Here is a 12992-nt window from a genome sequence, read left to right as displayed (position 1 = left end):
TGATTGTGTGCAGAAAATGTCCACTGTAGATTTCTCCCCCAGATATTTACTGAAGGCTGCTCCCTGACAAACTGTTCACTGCGTACCGTAAACACGGTCTCCCTGTTTAACTGTATGTAATAACACACAGAGCCTCTGAGGGAACGAGGCATCTCCATCAGAGGGTCCATTCCACCCAATCCCAGCTTTTCTTTTTGTTCTTTGTGTCCTTTTGTCTTCATTCCTATTGCTGTGAAGAGACACCATGACCACGACCACACTTATGAAGAGAAACATTCAGTTGGGGCTGACTTACAGTTTCAGAGGTTTAGTCCGGTATCATCAGGGTAGAACAGGGCAGTGCACAGACAGACATGGTGTGGGAGAAGGACCTGAGAGTTCTCCATCTTGATCCACAGGCAGCAGAAGGAGACTGTGTCCCACACTGGGCGTGGCTTGAGCATATGAGACCTCAGTGCCCGCCACCGTGTGGGTTCTGAGCATCAGGTCACCAGGCCGCACACCAGACACCTTTTTGGCTGAGCCACATCACGGTCCTTCTCCAGCTCCTTTTAAACGATGCTCCAGTTCACAAAGGCATTGAGTTGCTAGCACAAGACGCACTTGTTCCAGGGAGCCGGCATAGACAGGCTGTCAGTTCCCCAACCCACGCCCCCGTACCCCTTCCCTCCCTGCGAACTCCGGAATTCTCAGAATATGGAAACCCCTCATACCTCAGAACTCCACAGCAGACCAAAATCGGTTACTTTGCAAGATGAGATCATCTAAACCTTTTCCACAGCCCTCCAATTCCTAAAGCTTTGGCTCTGGGAATAGTTTCCTAAGCCGTGATGACTTAGGGGCTGCCCATTCCTGCCTTCCTCGGAAGAGGCGTAGTTTGAGACGATTGTAATACATCGAGATGCAAGTGGACGAAAATTCCTCCTTCTGCACAGACTGAAACTTGCACGGACTTTTGTCTGGCAGTTCGGGAGAAAATGGTGCTTTGCCAAGTAAAAGGACTCAACTGGGACCCGCCACTTCCGGGAACCGTGCCCGCAGGGTCGGGAAGGGGGACAACCTGGAAACTAGGGACTCCGCTGGCTTTTGACATTTATTTTCATAGTGTCCGCGCAATTGAGAGTAGGTCACATATTTTTCCAGGGCTCGGGAAGCTGACTGACGGTCTGGGATTTTCTATTCCTGGAAACATGGAGATCTGACCTCTGGGTCCATCTCCAGCTCTTCTTCTTTACCACACACACACACACACACACACACACACACACGCACACGCACACATACACGCACGCACACACACACATATATGCACACACGTACACGCACACCACCTCCTCACAGGGAATGCCACGTGCATTCCTAGTTTAACTTCCCTCCCGAGAGCCAGAATTTAAGCCTCCTCTCTTCTGCCCACCCTCTCTCTCCCTAAGGCACACCTCGCGACACATGAGATCCCCAGGGGTTGCCACAAAAGGTGGTAGGACTGGTAACCCTCCCTCCCTCCCTTCCCACCATAGATGTTTTAATTTTCATCTCCACCAGCTGTGGGGGAAGTAGATCACACAAAGGAATGCCGTGCCTGTGCCTTAGGGCTAAGAGGATTCGCTGAGCAAGGAAGAATGGGGGGCAGGGTAGAGGCAGAGACCCCTGGGAGAAATAATTAAGGCTGGCAGGGAAAGGCTGTGATAGTTGAGCTGAGCAGATGAGCATCTGGGGATCCCTTCAAGAGACTGGGATTTTCTGATAAAGTCTTCCCCGCATGATCGCATTAATCTTTGGTCACTGTAAGAACAAAATGTCTGTTAAAGAAGAAAGGTATCTATGAAAACGCTGGAGAGAGAGCTGGCTGGTGAACTAAATGGTGACCACTAGCAAAATTAAAGAGATAGATAGGTAGGTAGGTAGGTAGATGACAGACAGACAGACAGACATGATATAGAAAGTAGCTTGGCCAAAGCCTGGGTTCCTCACGGTGAAGGGAAACCATGCTGCGTTGATTCCTGCCACAGAAACTGCTGGCTCACAGACAGGATGCTGGGGGCTGCGCGCTGATGTTCTCCATAGTTACCCCCGTCCTCCAATCGTATGTCACAGGGCTGTCTCTAAATTAGTAAGCATTTGTTTAATGTTTCCTTTTGAGCTTGAATATTCTTTCTGTAAGGAGAGAAGGGGGCAGGGAAGGATCTTACTGTGCCCGGTGAGACTGGGAATGCACAGAGCTCCTCCGTCCATGCTAGTTTTGAACATTTCTGTCCTACGATGTCCAATACAGGAACTCAGGAAACGGCGGAGAGCCACGATGTGCTCATAGTATATGCACAGCCAAATGAGTGGCAGCGGTGAACCGGCATTGTCCATTACCCAGGGGCGCTTAGACACCCCAGGCTTCTTCTTCATCGTGGTCCCTTCCCTGGCCCATCCTGGAGGGAACCTCCACGTGGTGCTGATGATAATCAGCTTGCTCTTCTGTATGGCTTACACCTACAGTCTCTGTGACTTGCTTTTCTGCGTTACGTTGTTAAGATTTGAGTATGTGGTTGCATGCGGCTATAGCTTGTTCATTTTTATTCCTGCACAATATTTCATTGCAACCAGAGATCATAGCTGGCCCGTGCACCTCACTGTTGAGGACGCTGCTGACAGCATGAGGCCAGCTTGAAGCTGCTATCTTGTTACTTCTTTGTTTATTTTGATTTGGCTGAGATTAGAACGCATGGACTGGCGCATGCTAAGTCTTGGAGCTCAGACTCAGGCTTGGTGCAGGCACTGCCATAGGACTGCTCTTGACGTACTTCCTGGTGCATAAATATCTACAGGGGAGGGGCCAGCATCACTGTGAACACATTTTTAAATGGTCACTGCTTTGTTTAGATACAACCCATGTCATCTAAAGTGAACAGTCCAGTACTCTTTAGGTGTGCACCGAGTGGCACTTGGTGTAATCCCAGACTTGTGCAGCCACTGTCATCAGTCATGTGAGTTGTTGGCGTGATCCTTCCCACATTCCACATACATGACCAACAGTAAAAACTAGAGGACATTGTCATGCTAGAGCTGTGGCTTGATTTGCTTGTGCTGAAAGTTCCATGGCCCTGAGGGGTCTTTAACACCCTAGAGTGATTGGTTTAAGGTATCAACAAGTAGACATGTATTATTAAAATACAACATGTTATTATGAGAAGGTGGTACATCGATTCAGTACCTGTCAGCGAGGATGGCTGCAGGAAAGTGGCCCTCAGATTCTCATGGGCATCAGTTGACTCCACGGAGCTGTCCTTTGGTTCCCAGCACATGTGCCCACCGCTGACTCCTCACACAAATAAATAAATGTAATAAAATTCTTTTAAAAAAAGAATTGCATTAAAAACAACAATAGCAGATTGCTAGACACAGAACTGTGTCTGGATAGAACTTGGCAATTTGAGGTTTTGTGTTTCTGATGGATTTTCAAGCGATACTGATACTAATCGATGCCAGCCACACTTTGAGAGTTTACAAAATTAGAAAGCTGAGCAGTAGAGAATTTAATACAGAAGCCGTGAAACAATTTGGAGACTAGGGGTCACTTAGCCAGCTCTTTGGCCTCTGAGGGTATGGCGGTAGGGGTGGAGAGTGGGGAGCAAGCTTTAAATGCACTCTGAAGACACGATCAATGGCAGTGGTTTTGATGCACGGGACGGGGAGGAGCTGGAAAGACAGCAAGGTTTAAGGTGTAAATCCAGGAAGAGAGAACCGGCAGGCGGCAGGAAACCCGGCTGTTTTACACTTCACTCAGCTTGCCCATGGCTTCATGGTCCAAAGGGTGGCACTCGGTAACCAGAGAAATGGGCACTTTCCCGGGTGATTGTTTTTGATTGATCCATGGTGATTAGATACCAGGCCTTGGAAGTGCTCCCCGAAGTTCATAAGCAAGAGTACCCCGAGAAGTCCAGACTTGGCTGAAGCCTTCTCTCACCATAGTGACTCATTTAGCCTTCTAAAGTCCTTCCCCTTTGACCAGAACAAGTGGTCACAGACTTCAAGACCCTGCTCAGGTCCCACAGTCTGCAGCAGCTGTTCCTTGGGCTCTGGCTACATGTGTCCTGTCTGGATTTGGGTATTTATACCCAGTGGGACCAAAACATCTCGGTTAGCTCCACACTGTCAATCCCCACATGTGAAGGCATCAGAGTGCAGATGGCTGCCCAGCACCAGTTCTTGAACCCCCGCTGGCCAGGACAGAGCTGCTAAGGACACTGTGTGTGCCTTGTTTCATGTTCCACACATCTGATAGGCAGCGGGAGCAACACACATACAGGAGGCTTTTTTTCTTTGACCGGTTGGTTGGGTTTGGGGTCATTTTTAGAATTTCATGTGAACTTGGTGGTATGCAGGGTGGTGAGAGCTGCTGGGGGGTCATTGCATTTTCCGCTTGTTTCTGAGGGGAATTTGCAAAGGTGTGGAATTTGCAACCCCTATGAATCTGGCCCGAGACTGCCCTTGGGCATCTGACCTGGGCAGTCAAACTCAGTGGTTTTAGCAGGCACTGTCTGTCTCTGAAGTGATGCTGTTCCAGACTCCCAGGTTGACTTTGGTTAGACATAGGACCTCAAAAAAGATTTCCTAGGAACCTGTTAGGGGGTGTGAGGTGGGAAACCTGGGGAGAGGAGGCTGGCGGACGTTGGTACCATCCATTGGGAGAAACCTGTGTAAAGACCTACGGGGCGGGGTGCTGTGGGGAGTAGGGAGGTTTCCAGTCTGTGGTGGTTTGGCCAGGGCAGCCAGAGAAGGCTGAATGGTCCCCAAGGACTGGGAGGAGAAGCTGGGGATGTTTGGACAAGGGGGCCCTTTGAAGTTGTTCCCTTGTGTGTTTCTATCCCAGGCCTGTACCCTCCCCCTCCATAAAGCCATTAGCTTCTGGAGCCAGCCTTATCTCTGCCCCATCTCTAAATTCTACCTTCACAGACCTCCTATCTTGAGGTGGAGGAGGATTTATGGGGGGTCTAGGAGGAGGAGGGACATCCCCGAGAGGAGGCGGTGTAGTCGGTTAGGAAAGTTGGAGTTGTTAGCGGCCCCGCTAAAGGCCGGATCATTTCCGAGCTGATTCTACATGACAAAAGCTGAGGAGCAAATCTCTCTTTGATCTGCCCCTTGCGGGCCCCACACACCTGCCTGTTGGTGCCCGGCCCCAGCTGAGACCTCCTGCAGGAAAACCAAAAGGGGTGGGGAACAGGCGCTTCCCGACTCCGAATCCTGCTCGGGCCATCTTCCGCTCTTAGTGGTCCGAGGTCAAACATTTCCTATACCGAAGGTCTAAAAAGCATCTGCCGCCCCCTCCCGGAGAGTCTAGAGACCCAGAAACTCAGCATCAGCCTGGTGAGCTAGCCTGGGACTGTCTGGAGCGTGTGCTGTGCCTGCGTGTGTGCATGCATGCATGCATGCGTGTGCGTGTGTGTGTGTACTGGAAATGAGAAGAGCCTAGCTGTAGGTGGGCGTTTGATCGATTGATTGCTCTAGGATGCCAAAGCTGTATTTTCCAAATGTGCCAGGTGTGTCTCAGCCAAGGCAAAGGTGGCAACATCATTGCAGCAAGGGAGGGGGCAGGACCTCCCGGAAGGTTTGGGAGAAGTGACCCAGAGCCGGTGCTGTTCAAATGCTGCTGGAATTACATTCCGTGTGGCCCTTCAAAGGCCAAAGTGTTGGGGGAGGAGACGGGTCCCCAAAACCTGCTCCTGGGAGGCTCCTGCGCGGCCTTCATGTTCTTTCTCTCTGCATTACTCCTGAAGGGTAAACAAGTATTCGCGTTCAGAAGACTTAAGAGCAGGGAGAAACGAGAGGACAGCCTATTGGGGTGTCGTCACATCCAATTCTGCAGGTGTTTAACCCTTAACCCCCACAAAGAAGAGTCTGATAGAGAATTAAATCTCTGAACTGGAGTGGGTGGTTTTTGTTTTTGTTGTTTTTTGTTGTTGTTTTCTTTTTTTTAAGTACCCTTTGTCTCTGTGCTCTTGTCCTGGGCCCTAGAAGGGCAGGTGTGCTTCTTACTTGCTGCACCAGGCACACTCTTCTTGAAATGGGCAGTTTTCGTTAGCTTTTCTGGCTTCACAGCTTGCTCCCTTCAGAAGGGGGTCCTGAGTAAGGGACTCCAAGGCTCTGTGGTGAGCAGCTAGCTTCCCAGTAAGAGGAGGCTGGAAAGGAAGGGCTGAATTTCTCACGGGGAGGGGAAGAGGGGCAGAATTTGCCTTCGGATCCCTCCCACAGCTCTGAACATTTCTGCTGGATCGTCCTCCTCTCTCCCGGGCTCCCCAGGTCTGTGGCATTTGCATGCTGACTCTCCTCTGCTTCTCTCTCTCCAGGGAGCTCCGCTTCGGAAGATGTTGGTCCCAGGGCACTGGGATGGGCTGAGGTTGACCATGCCCAGCCTGATGTTGCTGTTCATAGCAGCTCTGCTCTCCAGCTGGGCCCAACTCCTGACTGATGCCAGCTCCTGGTGGTGAGTGCGAGAACTGAGGGGCTAGCCTGTGCCGACCTTGAGGCTGCTGGGGTAACCAAGATTACCCTTCATAAGCAGAGCCCCACGGGAGTGATCACACCTTTATCTGAGGAATACCAGGGCCTCTGTCATCCCAGGTAGGCTGGGAGAGCTCATTTTCTCCCTCAAGCTCCCAGAGCTGAGGGCATCAAGAGAAGAATGTAGGCTTTGGTCATGTGATTTCCCCTCCCACTTAGATCTTGTCTAAAACCCTTCCTGAAGGTGCCCCCCCCAGCCTGTGAATTGTAACAAATAGCTTTTATTGTTATTTAGCCAACAAAAAATATCGATAGCATAAATGAGACTCTTAAATCCATTCTTAGAAACACACACACACATTATTTAAATTTTTTTCATTGGTGTTTTTGCCATGGGTGTTATATCCCCTGGAACTGGAGTTGCAGACAGTTGTCAGCAGCCATGTGGGTGCTGGGAATTGAACCCCAGTCCTCTGAAAGAGCAGTGGTCTGAACCTCTGTGCCATCTATCTCTCTCCAAGACCCCCCCCCTGCATTATTAAGGCTGAGTCAGACAGACCACTTGAGCCCAAATAATTCATCCTGTAGAACACAGTGAGACCCCCCCCATCACAAAAAAGGCTGTAAATATTTGTGTGTGTGTACAAGTATGTGTATTATAGGTGTGGTGTTGTGGCTCTCTGTGTTTTTGTTTTTTGTTTGTTTGGGTTTTTTTTTTTTTTTTTTTTTTTGCTAGTAAAAGTAGATGCAGTAAAATTCCTACTAGATCAGTTTGAAGGTTGGAAGAGAGCCTTGTAGAAAGAACCAAGTAGGCTCTTTTGTGTTTTTAAGACCACCGTGCTTGCCAGGTAGACATGGAAATGGCACGGTCTGTGCCCAACTCGGGCTTTTATTCAGCTGGCAAGTCTGTAAGTCCTTCATCTAACTCAGCTCTTCATCTGTGATATGTGCCAGATGACGAATCAGCCCCCAAGCCGATGAGCAGAGGTCTGGGCTGCCGAGAGGTGGGAGAAGAGAATGGTTGGGGTACATAGTCACATGTGGGGTGTTCTGTCTTAAAGGCATGAGCAGATTTGATTAGGGGAATCGGTGACCTTCCGTCATGCACCCTGCACTTGGCTAAGCTCATATTCTTCCTCCTCCAATGAGGTCTGTGCTCTCTACCAACAGCTCACTTTTTCTGTTCTCAACCCCCAGAGAATGGCTGCCCTGCTCAGCCTGTTTTGTCTGCCCTCGTCCTTTAAGACAGTTCAAATTTTTGTTGTGTTTTGGTTTGTTTGTCTTGTGTTGGTTTTTGTTTTTTTGTTTTGTTTTTTGTTTGTCTTTTTGATTCAGGGTCTTGCTATATAGCTGTGACTGTCCTGGATGGAAGTCACCGTACCGTGCAGATCAGGTTGGCCTCAAACTCACAGAGATCCACCTTCATCTGCCTCTCGCTTGGCTGGGATTAAAGGGGTGCACAGCCACACGCTACCATCTCCAACTGTCTGAGGCATATGGTATCTCACATAGCATTTGGGCTTGTGCCTCAGTTTCCCTCCAAGTTCTTTGAAGGCATGCATTCTGTCTTCAAGTTCCCTTCTTATGCTGGAGACTTGGTGGAGAGGGATTTCGTGAATGCGTAGAGCTGCAGCTGGCACATTCACCGCGGGCCTTCCCCCTTTCTGCGTTGCTTGTAGGTCGCTAGCTCTGAACCCGGTGCAGAGACCTGAGATGTTCATCATTGGTGCTCAGCCCGTGTGCAGCCAGCTTCCCGGGCTTTCCCCAGGCCAGAGAAAGCTGTGTCAGCTGTATCAGGAGCACATGTCCTACATCGGGGAGGGAGCCAAGACGGGCATCAGGGAGTGCCAGCACCAGTTCCGGCAGAGGCGGTGGAACTGCAGCACCGTGGACAACACGTCTGTCTTTGGCAGAGTCATGCAGATAGGTAAGAGGCCACTTGAGCTTGGCTTGGTCACAGGATCCTTGTCTTCACACCCGGGGGCATGTCTCCTCCCCGGTGACTGGTCCATTGGTAGCATGAATGGAAGCCTCGCGCATCCTGTTGGGCTTGGGAACGTGTTAGGAGGAAGAGGGAGCCCCACAAGTCACAGCAGTAGCTGCGTTCCTCTAGGTCAGACTCACCCCGGGGCTGTCTGACTCACTCTGGGAGGGAACAGACAGGCGGAAGTCTGAGTAAGGAGGGTGTGGATTAGAGGCCTGCCTGCCATGGCTGCCTTTGTCTCTCAGTGCTGGAAGGGCCTTTTTAGAAGTCTTTACAGAGGGGAGGAAAAAGAATCCCAAACTGCATGTTTGACATCTAAGATTTTCACTTCTTCCCCTTGAGCCCTTGAGCAGAAGGTGAAAACTTGGTGCCAGGTTGGTAATAGCTGTCATTCCATGTGAAAGTGTGGGAGAGGAAGATGAGAGGACCACTGCTCAGGATCCGTTTCCCCCTCCCCTGTCCCCCAGCTGGTGAGAGCTCCACTGTCCTATTGCCCAAAAGGAGGTGTGATTTGCGTCTAATTGTCTTAGGTCCCTTTGAAATGCAATCCTCCCCTCCCTGGCAAGAAATTGAGAAACCAGGCCCTATTCTGCTGGGTCTTATCTCCAGGACCATAAAAGGAAGGTGTTGGTAGCCTTGTCTCTGCCTTCTCCCTGGACAGCTCCCTCTCACTACAGCATTCTGGAGTTAGCTGGTGCTGGGACTTCCCCAAAGCAGGGTTGGTTCCAGCAGGATGTTTGGGGGTGGGTAGAGATTTTAAAGTATTCTATTAGAACGAACCCCCCCCCCCACACACTAATCCAAACATCTGCCCCAGCCTTAAATTGAAAAGTGAAAGTTTCCTTTGACCTCTGCCTTTGCCTTTGGGATCAGCTCTGGCTGTAGGAATGTGCCTGTGTCCGCGATGGCCCGAGGGGCAGTTTTCCCAGAAAGCTGACACGGCTTTTGGTGGGGTTTACTTACTAATTCTGGGCACTCCTTGGCACAGTACCTATCCTGCCTAAGCAGTTTTGGGTGGGACCATGACACCAGTGCGGGTGGGGAGTGGCGTCTTTGTCTTGCAAACACGAGAACCTAATTTGATCTCCAGCACCCGCATAAAAGGCATGAGAACCCAAATTCAATCTGCAGCACCCCCATAGAAAGATGAGTGCCATGACACATGCTGGTAACCCCATTGTTAAAGAGGCAGAGACAGGCAGATTCCTAGGACTTGCTGGCAGCCAGCCTAGCCAGACCTGTGAGCATCAGGCCCCAGTGAAAGATCTTGTCTCCAAAAACAAGGTGGCCGGCTCCTGAGGAACACGGTTGTGAGGGAGTGTGGTGGTGAGCTGCTCTGGGTTGTTCTGAGACAAGACTAACACCATTTTATTGTCCGGGGAATACGAGCTGTAGACTGGGGCCTGATGGGAATGCACGTCTACCTGCACACATCACACTCACCCGTGTGTTCAAACGGGGTGGGGTATGAGGAATGTGAGTCTGATTGCATCGTAGGGTGACTGGCTCAGGGCAGACCTCACAGAGGAGGTACATCTCGCTTGATCGGTTTCAGTTACCAGCAGGAGGGCTTTGGTCTGTCTGATCTTCCCCACTCTTGTTTGTTTGCTTTCTTTTTTCATTGCTGTTGTTTGTTTGAGATAGGGTCTCTCTACGTAGCCCTGGTTGTCCTAGAACTCTATGTAGACCAGGCTGGGCTTGAACTCATGGAGATCAGCCCACCTCGGCCTCCCTAATGCTGGGATTTAAAGGCATGTGCCACCACACCCCAGCTCTCCCACTCCTTTTCGTAACCTCCCTGAAGGCTCTCCCGACCTGAGCAAGCAGCCGTCCTTCCTCCTGTGCCAGGGTAGCTCCTTCTAGGATCCACGGAGGTTATCACTAGACTCCCCTCTTCTTGATGCTGCAGCAAAAGTCATCGCCAGAGGGCAGCAGAGCGGCTCAGAAGAGCAGCCTGGCTTCCAAAGCCTCCGCGGGAGCAGTGGGACAGCTGAGGGAGCCTAAGGGCTGACCTGTTGAGTTTCCCTGGAGTGGGAGAGATGTGACATCTCTCCAGTCACCCTGTGGCCGTGGCATGCTGGCCCTGTATCATTGGGATGGTTTGGCTTTACTTTAGTCTGTGACTGTTTCACGTCTAGATTGCACACCCTTCCCCCAGCAATACTCATGCACACACTGCTTATCTAACCTGTTAGTAGTGAGGCGTTTTTTTCTCGCAAGAGATTTCTATGCAATACTCTCTTACCCAAGCCCCAGGTGCTGCCCCATTCAGTTAACACTGCATACTCTCAGAGTCTGGCCACACCCTTACATCAGAGGCAGAATGAGTCCAGTGTGCTGGAGGACACTTTCAGATGCCATAACCAGAAGTCAGCTCGGTGTATTACATTCAGAGATGGATGCATGGTTTGGGGAGGGCCGGTTGGACTCTGAGAAGCATATTTGCCAAATGAGGGTAAAAGAAACCAGACATATGTAGCTTGGGAAAGGAACACATAAAAGGCATGTTTCTTGTTTTCAAACACTGGAGAGCTGTCAAATGGATAGAGGATTAGGAAGTGCCGTTCCAGCAGGCAGACATTACAAGGAGGCGTATTTTGGTTTCATATGAGAAGGAACTTTCTAGTGATAGAATCGTTTATAAAGAGAAAGAAAAAAAAAGATGAATAAGCTGCTTTGGAAGGTCAGCTATTTTTCTGAGGAATACCGGGAGATAATGCTTGTGGAGACGGGAAAGGGACCCTGGGCTGAGGAGGCTCTGTCCTGCCCCAGGGTGTGTCAGGGCTTGGGAGCATTTCTGGAAGACTTCTCAGGCATGACTCACTCAGAACAGGGCCCAGCCTGCTTCGTTAAGAGCACATAATACTCTTCCAGAGGACCCGAGTTCAGCTCCCAGCACCTACATTATCAGACTGCTCATAACTGCCTTTGACTCTAGTTCCAGGAGATCCAGCACCCTCTTCTGGCCTCCACAGGTACTACATGCAATGCACATTTCCCTATGAAGATATGCACAATTTAAAATTCAGAGAGTTTCTTGGACTATCTTACTATCCCAGCATTCACTGCTACAGTCAGCACTGGGGCAGGCATCAGTCAAAGAGGTGGAGGCTCCAGGAGGTGTTCCTGTTCACAAAATGACCAAAGCTGATCATTAACTGTGGAAAACTGATTCACTAGTGTGGTTCTGATTTCTGACACCGCTGTGTGGCGCCAAGGTAATCAAGAAGTAGGGATCACTCCAGACTTCCCTCTCAGATTCATTGTGTCATTTGTATGCACGGATGTGCGCCTATGTGTGTGCATGCAGAAGCCAGAGGAGGGCATTGGAGCCTCCTGACCTGGGTGCTGGGAACCAAACTCCAGCCTTCTGCAAGAGCAGCAAATATTCTTAACTGTGGAGCCCTCTCCGCAGCCTTCATACCTGTTAATTGACTACAGGCTTCTGCCTCTTCACCCTCCCAGTGTGGAGACTTGGGAGTCACAAAGGAGAGCGGATCATTCTGCCTGGTACAGTATCAAGGCCAGGAGGAATCGGTGGCCTGCCAAGAGCTGCTTCTCTCGGTGTCCCACACCAGTGTCCTCTGCTTTTTGTTAAAGCAGATGTATGGGGATATCATTCCTGTCCCATACAATGCACCATTTAAAGGTGTACATTTGGTGGTCTTCAGAGTATGTAGCCACTAAGTCCAGCATTTGTACCATCCCTTAACTGTCACTGTCTAACCCCCATTCCCGGCCCTGGGCTACAGCTAATCTCTGTGGATTTTTCCCATTCTGAACATCCCTATAAATAGGATCAAACAATAAATGGCCTCTTCCCTTGATGCAATTATTTAAAGTTTTATCCATGTTGTGACATATGTTGGTACTTCATTCCTGTTACTATTTCACTGTATGGCCAATGGCACATTGTTTTTATCCATCCATTGATAGATAATTGGGTTCTTTCATTCTTTCTCTTTCTTTTCTTGTGGTCATTATGAATCATGCTGCAATGAGCATCCACAGAGAAACATTTGGACACATATCTCTGTTTCCATTGGGCTTATTTTTAGGAATGGAATTGCTGGGTCATCTGGGAACTCTGCTGACATTTTCAGTTGCTGCCAGGCTTGTTTCCAAAGCATCTGCACCCAATAACATTGCCATCCCCAGTGCAACAGCATGCAACGTGGGAGGTTGTTGACATTCCCATCCACCATGCAACAGAGCATGCACTGTGGGAGGTTGTTAACATTCCCAATTACCATGCAACATCATGCACTGTGGGAGGCTGTTAACATTCCCATCCCCAGTGCAACAGCATGTACCTTGGGAGGCTGTTAACATTCCCATGCACCATGCAACAGAGCATGCAGTGCACTGTGGGAGGCTGTTAACATTCCCATCCCCAGTGCAACAGAGCATATACCATGGGAGGCTAGGTTTTGTTTTGTTTTGTTTTGTTTTGTCTGGTTTTTTTTCCCCAGATAGGGTCTCACTGTGTAGCTCTGGGTGTCCTGGAACTCACTGTCTA

The 12992-nt window shown here is 49.9% G+C and overlaps 1 protein-coding gene across 2 annotated transcripts in view; it reads left to right on the top strand.

Moving 5' to 3' along the window:
• The window catches only part of Wnt5b (Wnt family member 5B), a 107551-nt gene that overhangs the window by 86693 nt on the left and 7866 nt on the right, over window positions 1-12992 (top strand). For both annotated transcript variants that reach the window (XM_050148598.1, XM_050148599.1), the window contains 2 exons: window positions 6336-6472; window positions 8169-8416. In XM_050148598.1, the coding sequence (XP_050004555.1) occupies window positions 6354-6472; window positions 8169-8416 (367 nt within the window). In that variant the 5' untranslated portion in view covers window positions 6336-6353. The remainder of the gene's footprint in view (window positions 1-6335; window positions 6473-8168; window positions 8417-12992) is intronic.

Source organism: Alexandromys fortis, unplaced genomic scaffold, assembly GCF_014885135.2.
Source record: "Alexandromys fortis isolate MF-2015 unplaced genomic scaffold, M_Fortis_MF-2015_v1.1 scaffold_59, whole genome shotgun sequence".
Classification (NCBI taxonomy): Eukaryota; Metazoa; Chordata; class Mammalia; order Rodentia; family Cricetidae; genus Alexandromys; species Alexandromys fortis.
This window is presented reverse-complemented; position numbering and strand designations above follow the sequence as displayed.